Here is a 25,210-nt window from a genome sequence, read left to right as displayed (position 1 = left end):
GGACACTTCTTACTCTAGCCGTGCATGCTGTCCATAGTATTGGAGGTACAGATGTAGCAGCGTTAACCCAAATTTCTGCAATTTTTTTTCGTCTTCTGTGCCAAGATTAGTTTAACCAATATGCAAAAGTTTAGGTTAACTCTGCTGTATCTGGATTATGGACACAGTAAACAAAAGGAAATATGAATTGTTAAAGACTATTGGGATACGCAACAAAACGTAATACCGATAACTATGAAGATGGGGATGGGCAAATTTTCCTCTTACCATTTTGTAAAAATTTTGTAAGTAGGGTTGAATAAACCTATAAATTACCTAAATTGCCTTACACCTCTGATTTCCCTAGGATGGTCATTGGCCTCAGCAGTGAAAGGTTTGCCACTTTGTCACATTCAATAATCGCACGTGGTATGAAACAAATAAGAACTGAAAACAGGAAAAAAAGAATTTATTTCTGGTTCTCAGAAAAGTTATTAAATGTACATTTTATGATGTACCTATTAAGGTTTAACTATTCCAACTTTTTTTCCAACATTTTTTTTTCATAATTTTTTTGCTTTTTATTTTTAACTTTAGTTTACAAAATGGGTTTATCCAGCAGAATCTTTGAGTCTGCCTGTTTAACCTCCCGTTTCTGCCAGAGGGGCAAATAACAGCATATATGTCAGACTACTCTGGCCATAAAGGGGGTCATATGTGGAAAATGCCCCCACCCTTTCCCCTGAAACAATCCCGAATTTGCCCCAAACCCTGTTCCCGCCCACTCACCCCATCCCTTAGAAAAAAATTAAAACAATAACTAAAAAGGTGCCCAACTACATTTATCTAGCATTGCGTTATAACTCACAAACGCGCGGTGTTAAAAAGAATTAAAAAAAAATAAAAATTAAAAAAAAATAAAATAAAATAAAAATCACATGTAGGTAGTTTTGTTTTTTTTTTGTGTTAAAACTAAGCAAGAAATATGAAAGACATAAAATAGAAATCAGCAACCTATTTCCATGCTAAACGGGTGTGATCTCTGTAACAGGACTTTTTTTTTTAAAGATTTTTTTTTTTACGTTTTTAGTAATAAAGATTATTAAACCCAGGACAACTTTTTTGGCTGTTTGATGTCTTTTTTTTTTTTTCTTCTGTCTTTTTTTTATCGTGTCTTTTTTTTTTGTTTTCTTCAGAATATACAAGAACATCCAGCATCAAATGTTTATCTCAAATATAACAATCGACGATACACAAGTTATGTGAAACTGCAGTGAATGTTAATAAAGCTGAGCACTTCCCTCTGTGTCCGTCTTTCCTCTGTGCGAGTACATGCGGATTTTTGGTATCAAACGTGGATTGATGACACCCTGTGCAGGTGCTTGTGGTAGAACTGCCAGACAAGATTTATGGGTAATGAAATGACGTCCAGGATGGTGACCAATGTTGGGCAAAACAATTCCTTGGGACAAATCATAGTTTACAGGACGAAAGGAAGGTCTGAGGTCAAAAGCAGCCATATATCTGGGACGGATAGGCATTACGAAATTATTCTGTCTTGATAAAGTCAATTCATGGTGAGAATTAGTATCCATGTGGAAAAACCGGTAGCAGGTGACCAAAGGACCATTGAACGATTGGAGAACCGTGGACTTCATATCTGTTGAGTGATGGCTACAAATGGATCCTCATGAATCTGTAATACCGAAGACTATTATCGAACAATGCCCAGATCCAAGTCTACAGGCAATGGACGGAGCCCTGGTTTGATAACAAGGCTTACGGATATTTGTTGTACGGATGATCTGCTTCTGTGCTTGGAGAAGAACCGCTGTCTGAAGAGTAGAACTAAGGTCAATGCTGAAGGACATTTTAACGATATACGTAGCTGGAACCACATCATGGACAACGTATTCCAGTTTATTGTCTTTTAAAATGTACAGCCTTTGGTTAGTATACTTAATCCACATCTATTAAGGGATTCCTTGTGTTCCTGTATTTCTAGGAATTTCTGAAGATGGTCTCTTTCTCAAAGATAGGAACAAGTTAACCAGAAGTTTGATGGATAGATGTCACCAAAGCAGGACATACTGAAGAAACTGAGGGTCACGTGTGTGGCAGTAGCCATGGTTTAGTCCCATGCTGCAAAAAAAACATTTCTATAGGAGGGAGCAATGAATGTCAAGATTTTTGGCTAAAATTTGAGCTTGTTCAGAGTGGGCAAGAAGCCGAATGCAATTGATGGAACATCCACAATCAGTTATAGGTTTGCAAAAGCATTTTTCTGGATCATTTAAAAATGGCTGTTTGTGTGCATTGGTGCAGCCATGTTTAAATCAATGGTATAAGTAATGCTTCATACTGGCAGCTAGGTCCTGCTCATCCCAAACTAATTTTTTTTAACTGGTAAAAAAAAAAAAAAAAATATGCGAAGACTACAACCTACATAACCGTAATTGATGACGGAAATGTAGGTATGGATTAAAGAGTCAATGTATTAATGAAGGACTGGAGAGATTCTAATGGATATGCCAAAAGAGGTTGCTTTGTTCGCTGCATTCCCACAGTGGCCATCTGGAGTGAGAGGGAAGGGATGGATTCTGGCTTTCAAGAGTAGAAATTCAGGAGCCGGCTGCTCAGTTGGAGGTATCAGAATGGACGCTGCCAGGTCCTTCCGTAGGGGAAGTCACAGACGAAGGAGTGGCCGCATCCTGCCACCCTCCGTTAGCCTGAAACAAAACATAAAACAATGTTTTACACCTTTTACCAAGTTGCTCAATAAAGGTGGCAATAATTAAGTAGGAAAGTGAAGCGAGAACGTTTACTCTTACAGAAATAGCCGTCTCTCTCTGCTGGTATGCACAATGGAGACCTCAACATTTTATTTTTCCATGGGCACAACAACTGTTCCATTCAAATTGGCATTGCAGCTCAGTCTCAACCAGGTAAGGGGGCGCTCACACGTGCGCCCAATGTCCACCCTGTGCCACTCCACTGGGTTTCCGTCCTCAGCCCCAAGAAACTGGATAGGCAACGGCTTCCTGGCGGTCAGCTTTAAAACCCATTCATTTGAATCGGTTTTTAAGGGTAACTGCCTGAAGCCTCTCTGCGGGGAAACCGTTTTTTTCGTTCAGACACAAAGTCATGCATGTCCGACCGAAAAAACTGTTCCTTGGCGGAGAGGTCGCAGCCGGACACCGGCGGTCACCTTTAAAAACCCATTTAAATGAATGGATTTTAAAGCTGACCTCCGGAAGCCGTCCCTAGTCCAGTTTCCCGGGGCTGAGGATGGAAATTTGGCAGTGTGGCACAGAGCAAACACCGGGTGCAAGTGTGGATACCACCTAAATGAGGTGAATTGCAGTATGGTGAAAGCTACTGTATAAACAATGCATAGTGGTTGTAGGAACAACTGTAGATCTATGGGACCCCAAACATCATAATTCAACCTATCAAACGTTGCCGGCCTATGCTAAGAATAGTCAGACAATGGGAAATACGAGAGATATTGGAGGAGTGTGGAGAAGAGGACAATACATTGTAGCACTTCTTTATTGATTCCTTCAACAAACCAGCTAAGAAATGTTCTTTACTATTGATCAAAATAATAAATGCTTTCAAGAAGGAGCTTTGCTTCTTTCTAGTATCCAATGGAGATATCTGTACATGTTTTGCTGCAGATGGGTTCTTGGAAAATCCTTTGACAGATATCCAGAACAAATCTAAATCTTCACGCAATAGAACTGGATTTGAATATTTTTTTTCTTCATACCATTATAAAAATACCATGACAAATTTCTTTCTAGCCACTATTATTGGTTTAGGAAACATTGGGAACCTGGCAGATTCTCTTTCCAGGGGCCATACATTGCAATGATCAAACTAATGGATGTAATGGATCTACAGTGTGGACCGATCAGTCACATCTAGTGACACTAGAACCACAACCGCCAATGAACGCACACTAGACCCGTGCGGTACACGACATGATGCATTTCAGATTCTAGGATGAGATCTAGCATTTTACACATGCACGACGCAGCACGGCTTGTCCTCTCTGAACTCTGAATCCAGCAAGTCTTTTATGCCATCCAGGCTGTATAGAAGGTGTGACCCTCTTCTTAATGCTGTCTGTTCCTTGATTCAAGGACACTGCTTGAATTTCTGGATCCACCTCTAAGCAGAACCTGGCAGCCTTTTATTTCCCAGCCTATGATTTTGTGGCGGCCTCTCTGTAATCACAGTGGCCCGGTCTTGTCCCCTCCTCTCTTGCGTCCAATCTATCTCAGAACTGTAATTGCCATGTCACAAGATCATCTGTTCCTGTCCCTTCGGCATCTCTTTAATGCACACAAATGACACTTCATGTTATGTGGGGTCACTGTGAACAAACAAAGTGATGGCTAGGGACGCCAGAGAACCAGAAAGTATTCAAGAGCATTACAAGTTGTTATAGGTCATCCATAATTATATGCAGCTTTTTGTGCTTCCAGGCCTGCAATTTACATATCTGTAATATTAGTAGACCAGGGAGCTATACCCTTACACCCTGTGCACCATACAACAGGAAATCTGTGCTGGTTATAGGTAATACATGATGGGATTTTGGTATGTGATTGTTTCCCAATTCTGTTTACGGTCTGTAGTGCAAAAGGACTAAAATGTCAAAACTTGGACTGACGTCATAGGGGTTGTCCAGTATTTTAGCATTGTGGCAGGAGGACGGGAAAGAAAAAAGAAAATCACTGGACTAAAGAAAGGAACCACAATGTCTGTGATGTCCCGTGTCCTTTCCTTAGGCCTAGGATTAAGCTCAGTGGTCACGTGTATGACGACCAGTCAGTGGCCTGGGACACTCATTTTTCACTTTCACCCAACCTCATGAATCAATAATAAATGATCATGGACAGGCCCTTTAAGAAAACTCTGAATGAGCAGCATTTACAGGAGAGTGGACTTCTAGCATTATATAGGGTTGGGACCAACCATTGCACCCATGGACCTTCCATGAACCTGTTTTACTATGATCTTAAGATGTAACCATAATGCTGGCATATACTGTATTTCAACAATGTATTGTAGCATTGCATGGTAGACATTTAAATCCATGTAATGCATAGGTCTGCCAGAAAAGAAGCTGCTTAGACAAGGTGGCATTCTGTTCTAGCAGAAATAGAGAAGATCCATTCAGGGAACCCACCTCAATAATGTCAATAGGCCTGAAAAGAACATATAGATCGAGGGTATCAACTTAAAACAGACCTTTGAAGGGGTTTTTCAACACAGTTCCCCATATTTAAAATTTTTACATAGGACAGGTGAGAACAGTCTGGTCACTGGGGACCACATTTATCATGGGTCAGGAGTTGAATGAATCGATGGTTGAGCATGTGCCATGTTGCTCTATGTAATGTCTAAGGGACTGACAGACAGAGCAGAGTACTACACTTGTGCAGTAAAGGAGAATGGAGAATTCTTGTGCTAGTGATCAGCAGGGGGTTCCTTAGTAATATATGATATAGTGACAAATATGGTTTGTTGGAAAGGCCCATAGTGTGACCAAAGATTGCCATGTCGCCCTGTGATTACTTCACTAATGTAAGTGAATTTTACAGGCAATCCTGAGGGTGCCACAACACTGACTTCTAGTCACCAAAAAAATACTGTGTAAGCAGCCATTTTCTTGTGGCCACGGCATGCGCAGTCGGCCTAGAAGTTTGAAGCCTGCACTGGAAGAAGACGCGTGAAGATGATGGAGGTGGCGCCGGAGAGTTCTCTCGTAGCATTGGGGACGCCCCCAGTGCTGCGAGAGAACTCATTTGCATACCGGCGAAAACCGGATTTATACCGAACGGCGGCGCAGAGAAGACATCTAAAGGTAAGAGAATAGCCTTTCTTAAGGCTATTCTGTTTTAGTGAAAAAAAATATTGAGTTTTAATGATAGGATCCCTTTAAAACATGTCAAAATGAGATGCTTTAGTCCAGGTCTGGGAGGAGATCCCTCAGATCATCATCCACAACATCATCAGGAGCATGCCCAGGCGTTGTAGGGAGGTCATACAGACACGTGGGGGCCACACACACTACTCAGCCTCATTTTGACATGTTTTAAGGACATTCCATCAAAGTTGGATCAGCCCGTAGGGTGTTTTTCCACTAAGTTTGGGGGTGACTTCAAATCCAGACCTCCATTGGTTAATAAATTTGATTTCCATTGATGATTTTTGTGTGATTTTGTTATCACATTCAAGTTTGTACAGAACAAATTATTCAATGAGAATATTTCATTCATTCAGATCTAGTAGGTGTTATATATAATAGCATATATACAGTATATATCTATATATATATATATATATATATATGCTAAGAAACTATTTTTGGCTTTGAGCTCTGGAGTCAGATGTTACACTATTCTATTGTAAAATATAAAACACACTACATACAAAGTTTTGTGGTCTGTGGTCATTTTTCTTCCAGCACAGAAGCATACTCTGCATTTTTGCTGTTTCCCCCATATACTTCTTTATAGAACTTCAAAAACTTCAGAAAAATGCATGCAGAGAAAAAAATAGAGAATTAAATATGTAAAAAAAAATGCTTTGAATTCATGGTGTTCTTTTAAGAGTTATTAGATCACTCAGAAAAAAGCGTGTATGTGAATAAGCCCTGACAGCAAATCTGGTTTATGTTCTCTGCACATGGGGGTCCAGCAAGCTTTGACTGTATTCTTCAGTTTATTTTTCGGTCAAAAACGCTAGTATGAACAGGGCCTTAGATACTATACCACCACCATGGTAAACGTTGAATATGGGTTTAGTCTTTGACTAATCTTATATAAGGAAGCGTTAAATAGGTCAGATGATAAATTTATAGATTAGGTGGCATAACTGCTAAAAATGTAGTAAGAATTAATAACCAGAGAGAAGATGAATAGAGCAGAGTTATAGATTATTGGTACATTTACAGATTATTCTCTGAAAACTCAAATGGCGATTTCTGTATATACATGAACAAAACTGCTGCATCCATCGGGGGTGGGGGTGAAGGGTGGGCTGCGGGGGCTGGAGGCTAATGATCTGACCTGTTATTTTTTCAGTAATAACCATTGCCATTATCTCCACAATTGCAGCCAGTAAACCCTGATCACAATGAAGAACTTACTTTAGGCAATAGCAGGGATTGTGCTATGATAGAAATGAACAGTACTTGCGAAAACTGAATGTTTTACTTACAAAATTGGACATTTTTTTTTCTCTGTTATTAAGAAAGATTTGCAGTTTCAAGGTATCGGAGAAGTAAACGGGCTCTGATAACAGATGGAATGAATCAATACCTGTTACCGGAGCTCTCTGCTTATTGAGAATGTCACAAGGCTTGCACGCTCTGATGCAAATGCGCGGAGAGAGCCTCATGTTGCGATATGTGTATAATTAAATCCGGAGTCGTTACGGCGTGGATATATCCTCCACCAAGCAATTGTAACACTGAAAATAACAAAACAATTGTATACCTATGTGAGCCTGCGGCTCTCCCCTCCCACAGCACTGTGTGCATCTTGTGTTATTTCTGTGTTTATGTCAGATCTCACCCCCTCCTCCCTTCCTCTGTCACGGCCTTTGGATGGTGGATGGCTGATCTGAGAAATGTATTTGGATTGCTGTCCCAAATCTGCAGCCGCTCTCCCTGTGTCTGTCTTATTGATTTCACTCCATACGACACGGCTTGTCGCTATGAATTTACATGTCATTCCCAGCCGCAAGCACTGCCAGGAATGTTTGCTCCTCTCTGCCGCCCTCCAACAAACACACAAATATGTCCATGCATGTACGGCTGCGGCTGTAAAATATACTGCAACAATGGAACAATATAGCGAGCGGAGAATATTTCACATTTGGCTCTAGTGCCATGTTCCATATCGGACAACGGGTCTTGTAGTTCATTCCCCCCCCCGTACTCCTGTCCGGCTTTACAAATGGAGACGTGTCTGCCGAGCACAGAATTGGTTAACACAGATGGATTCCACACTTGTTCTGCTGTGGCCATGCTACGTGTCACCTGTTTGGCCGCTTCCCTCGGCTGACTGTAAGTGGCCGCAGGTGGCACAAGGAAGTTGATTTCGTGTGACAGGCTTGGGCTCCAGCTGCCTACACCGAGCATCATTTGTGGGTAGAGCGTTGGCCGCTGGCTTCACCGGCACAAAGCAGAATAGGTGACCATGAAAGGGAGAGAAGTGTGTGCAATGTGGCAGTCGGGGCCCTGTGGACTTGAAATAATTGGGAAACAGACAGAGAGAACAAGAGGTTTCTTTGCTTACACTGATGCCCTGCGGACTGTACATCTGATTCGCTGACAGAGTCTCACTGTATCCGCCTGTCTGACTGATAACATGGCGAAGGGTATCCACCTGGAAGACAGACAATACTAATGGTGAAGAGAAGGTACCATGACAATATGAGGATAGAGACACAACATAGAGTGGGACATAGAGTAGACATAGAAAATACTCTGGAAATGGTAGGGACACTGAAAGGACAAGTGTGGAAGAGATGAAACAAAATGATCAAGTAAAACAAGGAATTCAGCCATTGAAGAAGAAGGAAAACGGGTGAAGTAGAAGGTATAGTCAGAAATAAGTGGGGGGAAGGGAAATACTGAAAATAAAACCAATGCAGAACCATTAAAATATATATAGAAACAATATATGGATATGCTGAAACCAAGGAACTAAACTGCTTAAAATGAGAAAGGGTTAAACTAAGATTTTCATTCGTCCTCTGTAAGCAGCCAACAGCAGCAACCAATCTGTCAGACCCTATCAAATGGGCAGTTAGATGGGATCGCTCCTGCAGGGGTGGATTACCAACTTGGAGGTTTTTGCAGATTTGTCATTTTTGTTCAGCAGGAGAGAGGCGATCATTGTAGAAGCATCGGATTAATGACAGTCTTGTATACAGGTCAATCCCATAAGAACAACGTAGTCTATTAAGACTTCACAATGTGGAAATGAAGAGTTAGGCTTCCTCGAGGAAATTGACAAAAAAAAAAAAAAAGCACGCAGATCGGACAGTCGTACTATCAGAGTCCTATAAGATTATATGACCATCTCCAAACATCAGGACAACTCAATCCCAAAGAGTCCTCCAAACAGTCACAACCCACTTTGGTTTTTGACCAGGATGTTTGTGGTCTAAGTTTTGGTTAACACATTGAGCTAGAATTCCTACTTTGCAGGTCCTTTCACCTTGGTAAGGACCATTAACGTCTCGCGTTATGTGGTGGTTCTTTAAAGGTGCTGCCACGCTGGGGAAAAACAGCACTTCATGTCTAAAGGTGGCTTATACACATTAGATAGATGGTAGATGGTTAGATACTTAGATATGTGAATATCTGTTGACTGGATAATTTTTGTGCGGATGTTCATTTAGTTGACACAGTCGTACACGTTTGAGTTTACTTTGGCCATTATAGTTGTTTAGACTGGCCATACCATTTTCAATGACACCATGGGGAGGACCAATTCCTCATAGGAGCATTCCTACAAGAATATAGATCTTTCCACCCTTCCTTAGAGGAATTTTTTTAATTTTTTTTTTAAAGATGGCTGACTTCTTTCCAAACGATTATTATGTGTGTCATTGGTCACTACTACGATGTTCAACTGTGGTTGACTTTAGTCCAACGTGTATGGCCACCTTTACATCGAAATAGAGCCCAAGGCAATGGATTTATTCTTTTATTTCAACCATACCTTGGTTTAATATTCCCCCAAATTTGCTCAAGTTCCTTCAGACACTTGCATTTTTTTTCAAACAGTCCAAACAAATGCAGGTTAAGACTTCCCAGGAAACAGTCTCTTGTATGTGGCTGCTAGAGATACCACCATTCTCCAAGAATATGACAACTTTGGGTTTGACCAAGTCATAAGACCATCAACAGTCTTTTGGAATATCACAAACACCTCTTTTCAGTCTTTTTTTTACCCATCATCTAGAACCTTCCATAAGTTGGCATAGCAGCAGCTTCTTCCATAAATGAATATGTCACCATCTGAAGGTCCCTACCTGTGACTGTACGTTGGCTCCAACCTGGGCACCTTGGTAAGAATCTCCATTGAGAGACTGCACGCTCATGAACAAATCTCCAGAGTTTGACATGTTAAAAGAACTGGAAGAACCTGGAAAGGAAAGAGTGAGGCACCTGAATCAAAGAAAGAAGGAAGCTCAAACCCCGGAGAGGAGGTCTGACATGCATAGTTAAATGGCGAGACAGGCAGATGAAGAAGTTAGTACAAAAAGATTAAATATCTAATAATAATAAAGGAAATTCGAATGAGAAAAAAGAAACTTGCAGCGTTAGGAAAGAGGAAGCAACGAGTGGAGAGAGCCCATGTTTAGTACGAGGAGGATAAGTTATTATCTGGGTGATCTGAGCTAGGTTAGTAGGAAGGATTTGTTCACTGCATATGCATCACATATTGGTGTACAGGTCTGGTTTCTGTGTGCCGGAATTAGAAATGCCAACATGGTATACGGCCGACTTGTGTGTCACAAAGACCGGTGTGAAGGACCACAAAGTCATCACTCTATTATCTGACTATATTCTGATACTAAATTTTGGACACAATTTAGTTACTGATCACAACGTCAAACAATGGAGAAATAAGGCCAAAAAGTATCTACCCGTGCAATGACAGAACGCGCGACTGCTGAAAAGGCTCAGCAACTGCATTAGGACATAGGTATATATATATTATATGATCGATGACACTGTAACTTATTACCGTAGTTATAAAGAGAACCTAAAAATGTGTTACATATCCAATAAATCCACTCCTGGTGTCAGAACATTTATACAATACCAGAGCTATAACATCTCAATGTACACGGCCATTAACAGTGAATCCAAGTGAGAAAGATGAAGTTACATTAAAAATGCCAAAAATCCAATAAGGAATAATATTACCATAAAACAATCTGGAGAATAAGTGGATTATAAAAATCCGGGGTCAATGCTTCCAGGTTCTTAAAGTCAACTTAAAACCTACTTTGTTCAATGGCTTTAGTGTGGCCGCTCTCACTTCACATAGCAAAAGATTACACCCATGGCCGACAACTGATAAACTATAACCATAAACCTCAGAAGAGACTTTATAGTATAGACATCACATACTGGAAGGCTGGCAGTACACTGGATGCATATCAGGTTTTTATAAAACATGTAGTTGTCAGATAGGGCAGGTTCACACCTGCGCCCGGTCTCCTCTTTAGGCAATCTAGTGGGCAGAAACTGAAAAGGAGACGGAAACCCGGTGGTCAGTTTTCAAACCCATTCACTGGAATGGGTTTGTAAAGAGACCGCCCGTGAGCGTCTTCTGCCTCTCCGCAGTGAAATCACTTTTTTTTAACTGGACACAAAGTCGGACATGCAGGACTGTCAGATTAAAAAAAAACAAAAAAAACAAAAAAACGGTTTCGCCGCAGAGAGGCACAAGATGCTCACAGGTGGTCACTTTGCAAACCCATTCAAGTGAATGTGTTTGAAAACTGACCCCCGGGTTTCCGTCTCCTGTCCAGTTTCTAGGGCAGAAGACGGAAACCCGCAAAGCGGTGACCGGTGCAGGTGTGAGCCCGCCCATATTTGTGATGGGCCATTATATTATTCCTACAAAAGGTTGTGTATATAGTCAATGACTTGTATCCGGTGTTGCAGTGCAGCTCCACTAAAGAGAATAGGACAATGGAAGTTATGTTTTTATAGTCCTACATCTGCTCTTATGTCACTTTTTTTTTTCTTAAATAATCTTATGGTCTTGGCTGAACAGCATTGTCCGTGCATAGCAATAGTGTTTCTATTTATAGAAAGTAAAAATAAAAAAATACTGCCGCCACCTTGCAATTTTTCAGCCATAAGGAAAAATAGTGGCACAGTAATTACACGGTTTAGCACAGTCAATGCAGTTGAGCTTTAGCCTTAAAAGGGGTATTTCCATATGGGCAAGTTGTTCCCTATTTATTGAAGAATGGAGGGATGTCAGCCATTGTGAATGAATGGTGGTCGGTCAGCGTGCACACAAATCATTTAATACAACGGGAGTGAGTGTGAAGAGTACACATTCTACAGTGCCGTACACTACATCAAGTCCTTCATGGAGTGCAAGACCAGATATCTACAGGTTATGTGACTGTACAGTATCTGCCATTGTAAGGGTTTACAAGTATGGTAGGAAAATAGATCAATATCCATTCCAAAATCCATTCATTGGTGGATGCTAGAGCCATCACTCAGACAAGAGGGCAGGTTTGCACGGTCCTCCCCATTTTCTATGTAGTTCTGTCAGCAACTTTAAGGAGTCAGAAGTGGCACATTACCTTAAAGGGATTTTTTTTTTTTTTAACTACTTTCTGCTGCACCTCTAGATCACAATTCTAAAAAAGAAACATACATGTTACAACATAACAAAAAAAAAAAAAAAAAAAAAAAGCAAAATGTTGCAAAAAAACAAACAAACAAAAAAAAAAACCTCCGCCTCCTCTACCCAATTTTTCCTATAATCACAATTCTGTAACTGGATAGAAGAGATCTGACTGCAGCAGGAGCTGCCCCCCCCCTTCAGTCACTCTGTCTGCAGTGTTGCCATATACATGGCAGATTAAGTTCCTTACAATGTATTTACCTGGAATTACAGTATAGCTAGTAAAACCTGACTGACCCTTGATGACTTTTGTTATATATTCTTGTGGACCATATAGGCAGATCAATGTCACTAGCACAGAGTCACCGAGGGATAAGGAAAGTGTAACACCAGAAGCCCACCACAAACACGTATCCTCCTAATACAAAGGCAGAATCATGGAGACAAATGAATGAAAAGATCAAACTAATAAGCACCTAAAGGAAAAAAATAAATAAAATAAGAACACCACCAATAATAGATACCACAAAACAACCACAAGACTATAGCCAAAGTCACGTGCACGCGTCCGGAGGACCATGCGTACTAACCGAGGTTCTGTGGTGACAGGAACTGCATTTTGTTTTGTGGTGCCATTGCCCCGCGTTCCGTCTGTTTGCTTCCTGAATGAAACACAACACAAAACCAGCAATTTCAAGGATATCAGCCCTTAGCTTGTCTTCGGCATAGAGAGAAGCATTTAACTGCAGGGTTAGCGAGCGATGTGTGCAGCTGGAGACTGGTTGACCAAATGGCTTTACATGAACCTTATGTGATCTTCAGTCAGTGTAAATTAGGAGCGATATGGATGAGACATGTTCATCCTATCTTCCATTTCAATGAGCAGACCCGTGGTTACTTCATACAGCTTAGCACAGCAGAAGGTCAACAAGAGTCATACATACAAAAGCTAGATTTTCAAAATGGAGAATACTTAAAAATGGCAGGAAAAAAAAAAAAAGGTTCATAAAGGGCTGTAATAATTAGCAATCTCATATAGATGTTATATAGCTCTAAAGAGATCCCGTGAGGTCTAAAATGCCTCCCAATGCAATAATATAGCCATGTATGGACCTATAATAGGAACACAAACATATACTGGTGGTCATTTACCGATCATGTACGGGCCTGGTTTGCCAGAGTTATCTATAGACAGTCACAAGTGCTCCATATCTCCTTGGAATCACTGTCCAACGCGGTCCCTTTACCCATGTATGACATTTTTAGTCTGTAGTTAAATTGGGTAAATAAGGTCCCAGCCCTGACACACTTGATGTTACCTATCCACAAAAAGATGATCATCCCTGCATGGCTTCATCGGTTTGTGGGCACAAAAGTCTACTTCTGCTCCTATTTAAGGCCCCTACACAGTACTATTATTACTATTCTTGGTTTGGAAGGCATCTCGGATACAGTCTCAATCCTTTAAAGGGATTCTATGATCACATTTTTTTCTTGATCACACGTAGGAATAGTCTTAAGAAAGGCTATTCTTCTCCTACCTTTAGATGTCTTCTCCGCGCCGCCGTTCGGTAGAAATCCCAGTTTTCTTCGGTATGCAAATGAGTTCTATCGCAGCACTGGGAGCGGTCCCTAGCGCTCAAACAGCACTTGGGGGTGTCCCCAATGCTGCGAGAGAACTCTCCATTGCCGCCTCCATCTTCTTCAAGAATGGCCTCTCTGTGCGTCTTCTTCCGGAACTGGGATCAAACTTCTACACATGCGCAGTCGGCTCTGGCATCGGGACTCTGGTAGAGCCGACTGTGCATGCGCGCAGCCATTTTTCATGTGGCCGCTTACCCCAGCTTACTGTGTAAGCGCCACAAGAAAATAGATGCTTACACCAGGTGGGCATTCGCAGTCGGCTCTGCCCGAGGCCCAGTGGCAGAGCCGAATGCACATGCGTAGAAGTTTGAACCCAGCTCCGGAAGAAGACGCATGGAGAGGCCGTTCCTGAAGAAGCTGGAGATGTCTCTTGCAGCATTGGGGATGCCCCCAGTGCTGTTTGAGCGCTGGGGACCGCCCCCTGTGCTGCGAGATAACTCATTTGCATACAGAGGAAAACCGGGATTTCTACTGAACGGCAGCGCGGTTAAGACTTCTAAAGGTAAGAGAAGAATAGCCTTTCTTAAGGCTATTCCTACATGTGATCGAGAAAAAAAAAAATGTGATTTTAATGATAGAATCCCTTTAAGTAAATGTCCGAATAAGTCAAAAAAAACAAAAAAAAAAAACATAAAATCAGCACAGAGATTTTAATGGGGTATGCAGTTTCTAAAAAGAAGAAAAAAAAAAAACCACCCACAACATAATACTCAACTCTTCATTCCTCCGCTGATCCACTGTGGATTCCCAAGTGGTCTCTGCAAACCTATGACTATCGCAGCCAATAGTGATGTACATGACATACCGCACATGATCGCGATAGATCGTAACGAAAGGTCACCAGGGTCCACCAGAACACACACCATGGATCATGGAGGATTGAAGTTTTTTTTTTTTTTGAACATTAACATTTTATTTTATGTTTGTAGTCTGCATGCCATAGACTTCAACTAGAGTAGGATATTAAAAGTGACTGGACCTCTCTTCAAACACTACACACTTAAAACTTTCTTTTTTCTCTCTTCTTTCTCAGACAGGTCTCTCATCTTACATCTCCAGGTGGCAAACTTAACTCTGGAAAGTTCCGTATTAATAAATGATTATGAGTCATTGGCTGATGCATGTGACAGATAAAGGAATAATCCTTTAAATCTTATTGTTGGAAAACTCGAGCGGGTCTTTATTCTATTGGCTTTCATCACTGGAGTTCGCTAAAATTTTCTTCAAAAACATCTTATGTCAAAGATTTTGTGATCAAAAAAAATAAAATAAATCAAAGACAGAGAATGGTCGCAACTAACTTATCCCCTCGCTGAAGGAGATGTCTTTATCCAACTTCTCTTTTTAGGCTTGATTTGATTTCTTAGTACGGTATCTCATTTGCCTCCATTTCTTACTCTATCATAGCGCCAACATAAGTTATAGCGTTGTACATATGGTTTACATATACAGGTCCTTGTCTCAGTATTTAATTTATCCATCTCTAGTATCATTTACGCTAGCCATACACATTAGAGCCTTGGAACTTGGCGGCCAATGTGTATTGGATCCTCCTGACTCTCCTCAGATGACAGATGCTTGGGAAATTAAGGATTGCCCAATGCTTTTGTTCTAGGGAAGATAACTTTGGCAGCAGTTTTTTTCCATTTTCTCCTTTAACCCATTTATGCCTAGAGTTCCAATATTGGAACTGAAAAATATATAACCTCCGGCATAAATGGGTTAAGGGGTTGAGCGTGCATAGGTCTCAACCGAACACTTGCTTGGTGATGGCCATCTTAGTTGTTTGACCAGCTTTAGACATGCACAAATTAGCAAAAGCCATCTCTCCCAACATCTCCATTCACATGTACATAAGGCTAAGAAGTGCCCGTATCCTGTATAGCAGGGGTCGGCAACCCCTGGCACGCGTGCCAAGACTGGCACGCGAGGCATATTTTGCTGGCACGGCAGCCAGCCTGAGACTTCACACTAAATTTAGAGAGAGAGCGTCCCTTCAGTGCTCTGGTAGAGCTGAGGTGTAGGACACGCCCCCTTCTCTCACTGCCCACCAATCAGAGGTGAGCCTCTCACTGCACAGGATAAGGGCTCCCTGGACCTGCTGTTACATGTGAGAGGCTCCTGCCGTCTGCAGCCCTGAGGAGGAGAGGAGCAAAGTGAAAGTAAAAACACCAGGTACGTGTGTGTTACTAAATATTCTCATTAATGTCAGGCATTTGGGGTTATTACTTTAGTTTTAGTAACTCCATGTGCCTCACATTAATAGCAGTTAACCCCATCATGTCCCTCACATTAACCCTGTGTGGCTCACATAAGGGTTACTGATATGTGAGAGATATGGAGGTACTAATAAGGGACCTATATAATGAAGATATTCACTTATTACCTCCATATGTCTCACATATCCGTGTCCCTTATGTAAAGCACACAGGGGCTTAATGTGAGGGACATGATGGGGTTAACTGCTATTAATATGAGGCACATTGAGTTGTTAACCTGCAATATACATGACCAGACTCTTTATCTACAACTGTGGATAAAGTACAGACCTATATATTTCAATTGACCCATATATACAGCCATTCTTTTTGTGTCTGTGTATCTGGGCCAAATTGAAGAACTGAAAACTATGGAGCAGGTCCTATATGTGTCCTATACATCCCCTATATCTGTCCTATACATCTCCTATATGTGTCCTATACATCCCGTATATCTGTCTGCATTTGCAGCCCTGTCAATTCATTTTTAACATGTAGGTCAGTGAAAACCACATGCGTGCCATTTGTATGCAGGAGGCCTAAGGCTGAGGCCCCACGTTGCAGAAACGCAGCATTTTTGTTGCAGATTTTGATGCGGTTTATTTCAACCAAAGCTAAAAATGGCTACAGAAGGAATGGGAAATATATAGGGAGATTCTTATACGTCTCCCTTCTGCTCAATCCACTCCTGGTTTAGGCTCAGAAAAACACAGCAAAATATGTAACAAAAAAAGCTGTGTTCCAACAACGTGGGGGCCTTAGGGTGCATTCAGACTACGTAACGCCGGGCGTGTATGAGAGCCGTACACGCCGGCATTACGGCAGACTGCCGAACACTTCCCATTCACTTCAATGGGAGCGCTCGTAACAGCGGCGTTTACGAGCGCTCCCATTGAAGTGAATGGGAAGTGTTCGGCAGTCTGCCGTAATGCCGGCGTGTACGGCTCTCATACACGCCCGGCGTTACGTAGTCTGAATGCACCCTTAGGCTAAAGCCCCACGTTGCAGAAACAGCTTTTTTTCGTTGCGGATTTTGCTGGTTTTTTTGAGCCGAAGCCAGGAGTAGATTGAGCAGGAGGGAGACATATAAGAAGCTTCCTATATATTTCCCTTTCCTTTTCTAGCCATTCTTGGCTTTGACGGAAAGAAAAACGCAGCCAAATCTGCAATAAAAAAGCTGCATTTTTGTAATGTGGGGCCTCAGCCTTCGTGTGATTCTATTGGGTGGTGACACTGTAACTAGATGCAATTATAGCCAAATCCAGTTCCTGGGCACCAGTGCGGCCACTTTGTTGAAAGTGTGACACCCATTTATTTCTGGCTGGGGTTTTGCTGTTACTGCATCGCCAGGAACTAAAAGTGACTGAAATTAATCTGCGTTTCACTTAGGGAGCGTTCACACTACCGTTGGTGTCCGACAGCTAGTGTCCGCTGCTAATGTCTGTTCAAAATCTTGTGTGGACATTAGCAGCGGACACTAGCTGTGTCTGTGACATTTTGCATTGATTTAAATGGACATCGGGTGCATTCGTTTACTGTTCGTGGGTGTCCTTAAGTGTCCGTTCCCAAAGATGTCCGACTTTTCAAGCGGACAGAAAAACCTACATGTCGGGTTTTGCTGTCCGCTTGAAAAGTCGGACATCTTTGGGAACGGACACTTAAGGACACCCACGAACAGTAAAAGAACGCACCCGGTGTCCGTTTAAATCAATGCAAAATGTCACGGACACAGCTAGTGTCCGATACTAATATCCGCACAAGATTTTGAACGGACATTAGCAGCGGACACTAGCTGTCGGACATCGACGGTAGTGTGAACGCTCCCTTACAGAAAATTGAAGTTACTAACGGCCAAGGACTGGATGGAGCATCCAGGTACATTGTGTGTCAGCTCTTTACAGGTATGACCTTACTCTGCTCCCAATCACATACATTACCACTAATTGTGGGTTACGCATGTACTTACATTGCTTCTAAAGGAAAAGCACATGTGTATCCAGGCAAATAGCGGTAAGCGCATGTGGCTGGGAGCGCAGTATGACAGCACCCCTATGTTGCGGTTTGTGCTATATGACTTTAGTGTAGGTGTCGTCAGCTTTACACTTATTGCCCGGCACTCCGAGGACCTCATCTTTGATTTTTTAATTTAAATCGGCACACCGAACAGAAAAGGTTGCCTACCCCTGCTGTATAGGGTAAAAGCCAGTGCCGGAATCCTTTGTCAAGAGAACAGGATCAGTCGAAAATACAACTGCTCGATACTGACATCTGTCAATGGGGAGAGTTGGAGGACCTTATACGCATCAGATAATCTGTAGGGTCAGCCAACATACATCTAATTTGTATGGCTAGCTTTAGTTTAGGAAGACAGTCAACTCAATAACATTGAATAGCCATAAAAAGCCCACAAAGGCCAATCATGGAAAAGTTCCCATTCTTCCCCTTTGGTGGAAAATATCTAATGGAGCATATTGAGATGTAGTGTCCAAAGAGCACAACCCATTTATCCTTATAGCACACCTTCCAAAAAAAACCAAAAAACCCAAAGTGGTTAGGAACATATGCCCTACAAATACACATAAGAACCTTAAGCTAACATTTATATTATATTTGTATATAGTGGTACCATCTTCTGTGATGGTTACAATGTGATAAGATGGGTAACAACTATATAACAAACTAAACAAGAGAGGAACTGGATACAGAAGGAATAGTCCTGCGCACATATAATGTAATAAAAGACTACACTGCTATTGGGTTTGTCTAGCCCCCATTGGTCTTAAAATAAATGACCAACCATGAAGAGACATGATCCACCAAAGCAGCCATCTTTGGTCGGTATATAGACTATACACCTTCAATAGAGGTCAACGGATTGCTCTTTTGTCCCCCAAATTCTCCCATACACATGTACAGCCTATTTTGATGAACATGAATTTGTTGTCAATGAGGAGAGGGAAGTAGGAGCCTGTCTAACACTTTCCCTGAAAACAAAAGAACGGACCATTAAAATGTAACGTGCCCAATTCTTCTATTTGGAAACCCCACAAATATAAGATAGTCATCCAGACCTGACACAACGCCAACACTCCACTCCAGACATTTCCTCCTTGTGGTCTTTCTCCTTATCTTGTGTCAACACTTTTGCCAAAAGTACAACTTCCGATTGTTCTGTCCTCACAATATCAATCCCCCCTCGCACTGCCAATGTCTCATACCAACCATTCCAATGACAAAGAAAAGCTTCTAGAACAGGCTGGCTCATGTGAAGCAGAAATGTGTATTTAAATACATCCCTCCTGTTTCTTTTATTTGTCTATGCTCCTAATTACAATGTAAGCGCTTTCAGAGAAGGAAATTCCACTTTATGTTTATTAAAGTACCATATACCTGTCATCCAGCTAACAAACACAACGGAATATTGCAAACAGCATATGTTTATTCCTCGGAAAGAAATGAAGACATGAAATGTGCCCGTAAAGTTAAATACCATCCGACTCAAAGAAAGACTGCTCACAGAAAAGGATCGGAGACTACCTGCAGGGGGAATGCAGGGGGCAACAGGCCAGGAAGTGGACTCACGTTGCATACATAAGGCTAGAAAAAAACAAAAAACTTTCCTTAAGATTTGAGGTCACGGTCAAGTTTAGACATCAGTTTTCAAGCTGACCATACATATTAGATGGTTATCAGCTGAACATGTCAACTTCATTGGGACCAGCTGCCTATGCAATGTATATGTTGCCTTCCCAACTCTTCCCGGATGGCTAACCTTGGGAGAGATACGGATCAGGCTGTTGGATTCCAACATGCCTGATCTTTTGTCCCAAATGTCTCGAGCCATTTACTCGCTACTTGCTTGTAGGGTCAGGAAAAATAGTCATCCAAGCAAGCACTCAACCAATATCTAATGTGTATGGCCAATCTTAGTAACGCTAGAACACCGTAGTCTAAAATGTATCAGCTACCAACGCCGTACGTGTAAAGCAATAAAGAAAAAAAATAAAATTTATGGACGTTTCCTTCTGTTGATGGGAATTGAGAGAACATAGCTGCATAAAATTTTACATTGATCATATTATTTTATAGTCTCACAAGCAAGATGACAAATATTTTACACAATCTACAAGTTTAATTAATGATCACAAAGAGAATAATAAAAGGAATATCCTCCTCCCACCTGTCATTAGGTTACGTAACGTGACAAAACTAGTCATTGGATCAAACCCATAATGAAGTGGCAGACGGCAATGAATTTATAGTCTTGTAGGCATGGACCGGAACAAAGGTTATCAAGCCTCATCTTACTAAGGTTTTAATTTTTGATCTATTTTATTCCATGCTGTCATTATACGGTTTTCCCTTAGCTCTGCCCCAATCTCCATTCCTCTTCGTCTATCATTCTTAACCTCTATCCCTCTTCTGCTCAATTCCCCATTGCTTCATCCTTAATCTCTTTCCTGGAGTGTTGCCAACTATCCCTGAATCAATTCCTGGAGATTTCATTAGCCAAATGACTTAATGATGACATCAACAAGTGATCAACTACAGAGATCTAATTATTGCACAGCCCATGGCAATAAATTATACAGATCATTCCAATGGAGTATGTGGCAAAACAATAAAAGATCATCTTATGGAGGATTCTGTAATATCACCCTTCATTCTTGGTTCTTAAACTCATTAGTGGATATGGGAAAATAACTCTGTATTGGAAGAATGAGTTTGTGATCAGACAACGGGGTCTCGCCAATGTACAGAAAATGGTGGTCATAAAAAAAAAAAGTCACTATAAAACATAACCATATCTGAAGTAGAATGCATATAATGCAGGTTTGGGTCTCTCTGTAAGCCCTGCCCCCTCCAACTGAGTGGGGGGGACTAAAAGACTGAGTTAAAAGGGGTTTTCTTATGAACTTAACCATATTTAAATATATAGACAATTAAAAACTACCGTAAACACCTTTATAAAAATAAGTTCATTAAAAATTTTGACGATCAAAGATTTTCTCCAACTATCTTTGTGGTCACAATCTTTTGCCAATGGAAACAAACTTTCTATGATCTGGCACTGGTCAGAAACCTAGCATTGATTTCCTTATTGTGGACAGTTACTACATAAAGATGAACCAATACTATTCGAAACGGCCCATAGGAATGAATGGATGCAGCCGGCGCCGGCCGCTTAACCCCTTGTGCGCCGGCTGCGTCCATTCATTCCTATGGGAGCGTGCTATTCGAAACAGCTGTTTCGAATAGTATTCGCTCTCTCTACAGACGAGAAGATAATATGACCACAATAAGGAACTCATGGCTGAGTTTCAGAGTATACTGTATAAAGTTCATGCTTTCATGGTTGTACACCTTGTCAACTGATCAAGACAACAGACTGTCACCACTATGATGGGTAAAAAAATATGCAAATCTATTCTCCAGGATATAATTAGGAGAACAGTGCACTCTGTATGCCACCCTCTAGAGGGCAGCCTCCTTAACATCATGCATGACTCCGTTAATAAGTCTACTATCATGATGCGGATTTAATTGCCAAATTAGTATTTCTATTCCAAAAGGGACAGATTCCCAGCTATGGACAGCGCTGTTTCGGTCTTTTGGACCTCCTCAGCATAGCGCAGGGATACTGATTTGGCAGAGTAAGAGACTATCCCCTGACCACTATGATGGTTAGAGAAAATCTTTAAAACTCAACAAAATTTGTAATAATTTAGATTTTCAAAAATGTTTAAATTTGATTGTCTACAAATTTAAATATAGTTATGTTCAGGAGAAAAAAAAAAACCTTTAAGCTTTAGGTGACCATACACATTAGACAGAAGTAGGATCAAGTTGGAACAACTGTTGACCAAACCAGCATTTAGTCATCGGTCATTTTACAGGCATTGAAGTCCATATTGGCCGTTAAAAGTTTTACAAATTGGCCATACATGTTCAAGACACCGGGTGAGGGATGAACAATCTCACTAAGAATATTCTTTCAAGCAAAGATTGTTCATAACAGACAGGGGATCTTTCAACACCTCCACCGGTTTGCAACCACCATTAGGTGCTGCTTCCCGGATTCCGGCACAGTTAAAATCTTTATACTGGCCCCCTCCTGTAGTCTCAGCACAGGTAAGCTCTCTACTGTCACATGGGTGGTCCTTGTCTTTCTGCTCCAGCCTAGGACTGCCCACCTGACAGAATATAACTGAACCGAAACTAACAAATGGATTACTTGGGAATGGTTGGGGGCTACAGAAAAAATTCCAACTGTGACAGACTCTGTGAAGCAGCAGCTATTGAAGGATGCAATACGTTGTAGTTGTTGGAGGTGGTGAAAGGTCCTCTTCAAGAAAAAGAATCTTTGCTCGACTACTAAGTAAAAATTTCAAACTCTGCCAACTCCTTTCCAGACGATAACGTTGAGTCACAGGTTGGCTAAAGTTACCGTTCATTGTTAATTCTCACCCTATAAATATTTCTTATGGTGGAAATCGGCCATCTTCATCAACTTTAGCCTAATGTGTATGGCCACCAGTGGTGTAGCCAAATATCCCGTTTTCTGGGACGCCCCACTTCATTTGCACTCAATGGCGAAGCAAAAAAATATTCCTGTTCAATATGTTTTTATGGTTTTGATTGTGATAGGAGATCTTACTAGATCCTCTTTGGGATCGTTCAAGAGGGGGCGGATTTTGGCGCTGAATCCACCTCAAAATCCGTCCCCTCACAATAGAGGTCTACGTAGACCGCTAGCTTCTTTTTTTCCGTGAGCGTTATGTTCCAGCTCACGGAAAAAAGAAGCGAGCTGCCTTTTCTTGAGGCGGATTCCATGGCTGCTTCAGCCACGGCTTCCGCCTCGCGTCAGCATCCTCCGGACTAGGCCCATTCATTTGAAGCCGCGACTGTTGGAAGCCGCAACAGTCGCATTTTGGTCCTATTCTGACGAGGCTTCCCACGTCAAAATCAGGACCAAAATACGCGGTCCTGTGCCCCGTGTCAACGGGGCCTTTCAATTCAAAGCTAAAATAAAGTAGCCAAAAACCAATACATGTTAGTTAATGGTACATCCAAAGGCTGCAGAATAATTCTGTGCCGTTTCCACAACATAATTTAGTTTCTGCTGCGGATTTACCTTGGATTTAACCTTTGCTACATTGAAGGTGATGAAATCATTCTAAAATCTCATCCTCTTGCCTTGTATTGTAACCTGCTACGGATTTGACCTTCGTAAATCCAATGGTAAAACCAGTAGCAAACCCTTTAAAGTGTCCAGGCAAACACACACAATAAAAAATGAAATCACATAACCCAATTAGAAAACAAATAAAAAGTGAATTACGACGTTCAACCAGCAAATACATTAGATCAACAAACATGAATAAGGCCGCAAAATTTGGGTAAGGTCCCGATGGTCCTACAACACTATAAAAGAAGGAAGATTTCAGAACAATTGCAACAATAGGATGTATCGGCATAGTGATTCACGGTGCGATTACCTCTTCGACTTTCAACCCTTTTATATAAGTAATACGTGCTGCCACCCTTTAGAGACGGTAGACCAGCCATTTCATACAGGCCACAATATCGGAAGGTGCAAGTTATCAGGATCTTTAGCGTGTAAGAAGAACTTTGTACACAAAATGGCAGCTGCTGAGGGCTATTTCAAGAGGCTTTAATAACTCAAATCCCAATATTACTGAGGTAATTATAGGTGTGAAAAAAGACATCAGAGAATATGGTAATATCTGAACACAGACAGCGGGAAGCTAATCTAGAAAATAAGCGAGGGAAAGCAAAACAAAACGGGGAAAATAACACAGAGACGACATAGAAGAGTAAAGAGAGGGCACGAACAAGACAGAAGGTAAGACGAGAACCACAATGGCATCAAGACAAGATGGGGGGGAGAGGATAAAGTGAACAAAGACTATAGTAAAGAAACGCTGGAGGTAAAGGAGAAAACTAAAATAGCGACAAACAAAAAGAAGAAAAAAAGAAAAGAAAACAAAAAAACATAAACTAACCAGCAGAACTGGGAGTTGAGGGCGAATTGGCTTGACTTCCGTGAACTGACACATTGGTAGCAGTCACAGCTGTTTTGGCAGCATATATATTGGCTTCCTCTTGAAATTTACCTATGTTCTTCTTGTAGCGGATTCGCTTATTTCCAAACCAGTTTGATACCTGCAGTATGTGCAACAGAGACAGGGAGACAAGTTTAAGAGAAGTTTGTAAAGTTTAACATACATACTGTATAGATGGGATCCTTCAATAAAACAGTGGTAACTAAGCCTTCCACGTGCCGGTGTTTAAGGGATATGGGCAACTTTGCGCATGCGCGTTTGCACATGAATAAAGCCGCAGCAAGCCAGAGCATACATTGATCTGTTCAAAGGAGTACATTGGACTCCCCAACCTCGTTCTCTTAATGCCGGATTCCTTTAAATTTTATTCAATGGAGGATTTTCCTATCAGGGCAACAAGACTTTCTGGGAATATTGTGTCACCTCTACCTACCACTATCAAAGGAGTGGTTACAGATTTGCTCCACTGCAGGTATAATGAAACAGTACTGGCCAAACTAAAGTCAATGACTGGCCATTATTTTTAATGGATACCAGTCAACTGGTGTTGACATAACTCCTGGCTTTAACTTAGGCTATATTCACACAACTTAGTTTAGCTTTGTGGGGTGCATGATCCAAAAAAAATAAAAATTAATTTTTTTTTCATGGTTCAGTTTCATAGGACCATTTTCATAGATCGCATTTAACCATTGATGTGAATGGGTATATGAAAAAATAAATTCCACACTTTGTGCAAATCAGCCATAAAAAACATGGCTGAAAATCTGCAAGGTCATGTGAATATAGCCTAAAGGAGGATGAATTGTGGTTCCGGAAGACCCAT

The 25,210-nt window shown here is 41.3% G+C and overlaps 1 protein-coding gene across 2 annotated transcripts in view; it reads right to left on the bottom strand.

The window, feature by feature from the left end:
• Positions 1-571: 571 nt before the first annotated feature.
• Positions 572-25,210, bottom strand: part of PBX1 (PBX homeobox 1) — a 109,693-nt gene continuing 85,054 nt past the window's right edge. The window contains exons 6-10 of one of the 2 annotated variants that reach the window (XM_075287383.1): positions 24,325-24,484; positions 12,986-13,057; positions 10,045-10,157; positions 8,298-8,387; positions 572-2,708 (exon numbers count right to left, since the gene is read on the bottom strand). In XM_075287383.1, coding sequence (XP_075143484.1) covers positions 2,616-2,708; positions 8,298-8,387; positions 10,045-10,157; positions 12,986-13,057; positions 24,325-24,484 — 528 coding nt within the window. In that variant the 3' untranslated portion in view covers positions 572-2,615. The remainder of the gene's footprint in view (positions 2,709-8,297; positions 8,388-10,044; positions 10,158-12,985; positions 13,058-24,324; positions 24,485-25,210) is intronic. The other variant, XM_075287384.1, reaches the window with a different exon arrangement.

Source organism: Leptodactylus fuscus, chromosome 9 (genome assembly GCF_031893055.1).
Source record: "Leptodactylus fuscus isolate aLepFus1 chromosome 9, aLepFus1.hap2, whole genome shotgun sequence".
Taxonomy (NCBI): domain Eukaryota; kingdom Metazoa; phylum Chordata; class Amphibia; order Anura; family Leptodactylidae; genus Leptodactylus; species Leptodactylus fuscus.
The sequence above is the reverse complement of the archived record's forward strand: the minus strand, read 5'-3'. Positions and strand labels throughout refer to the sequence as shown.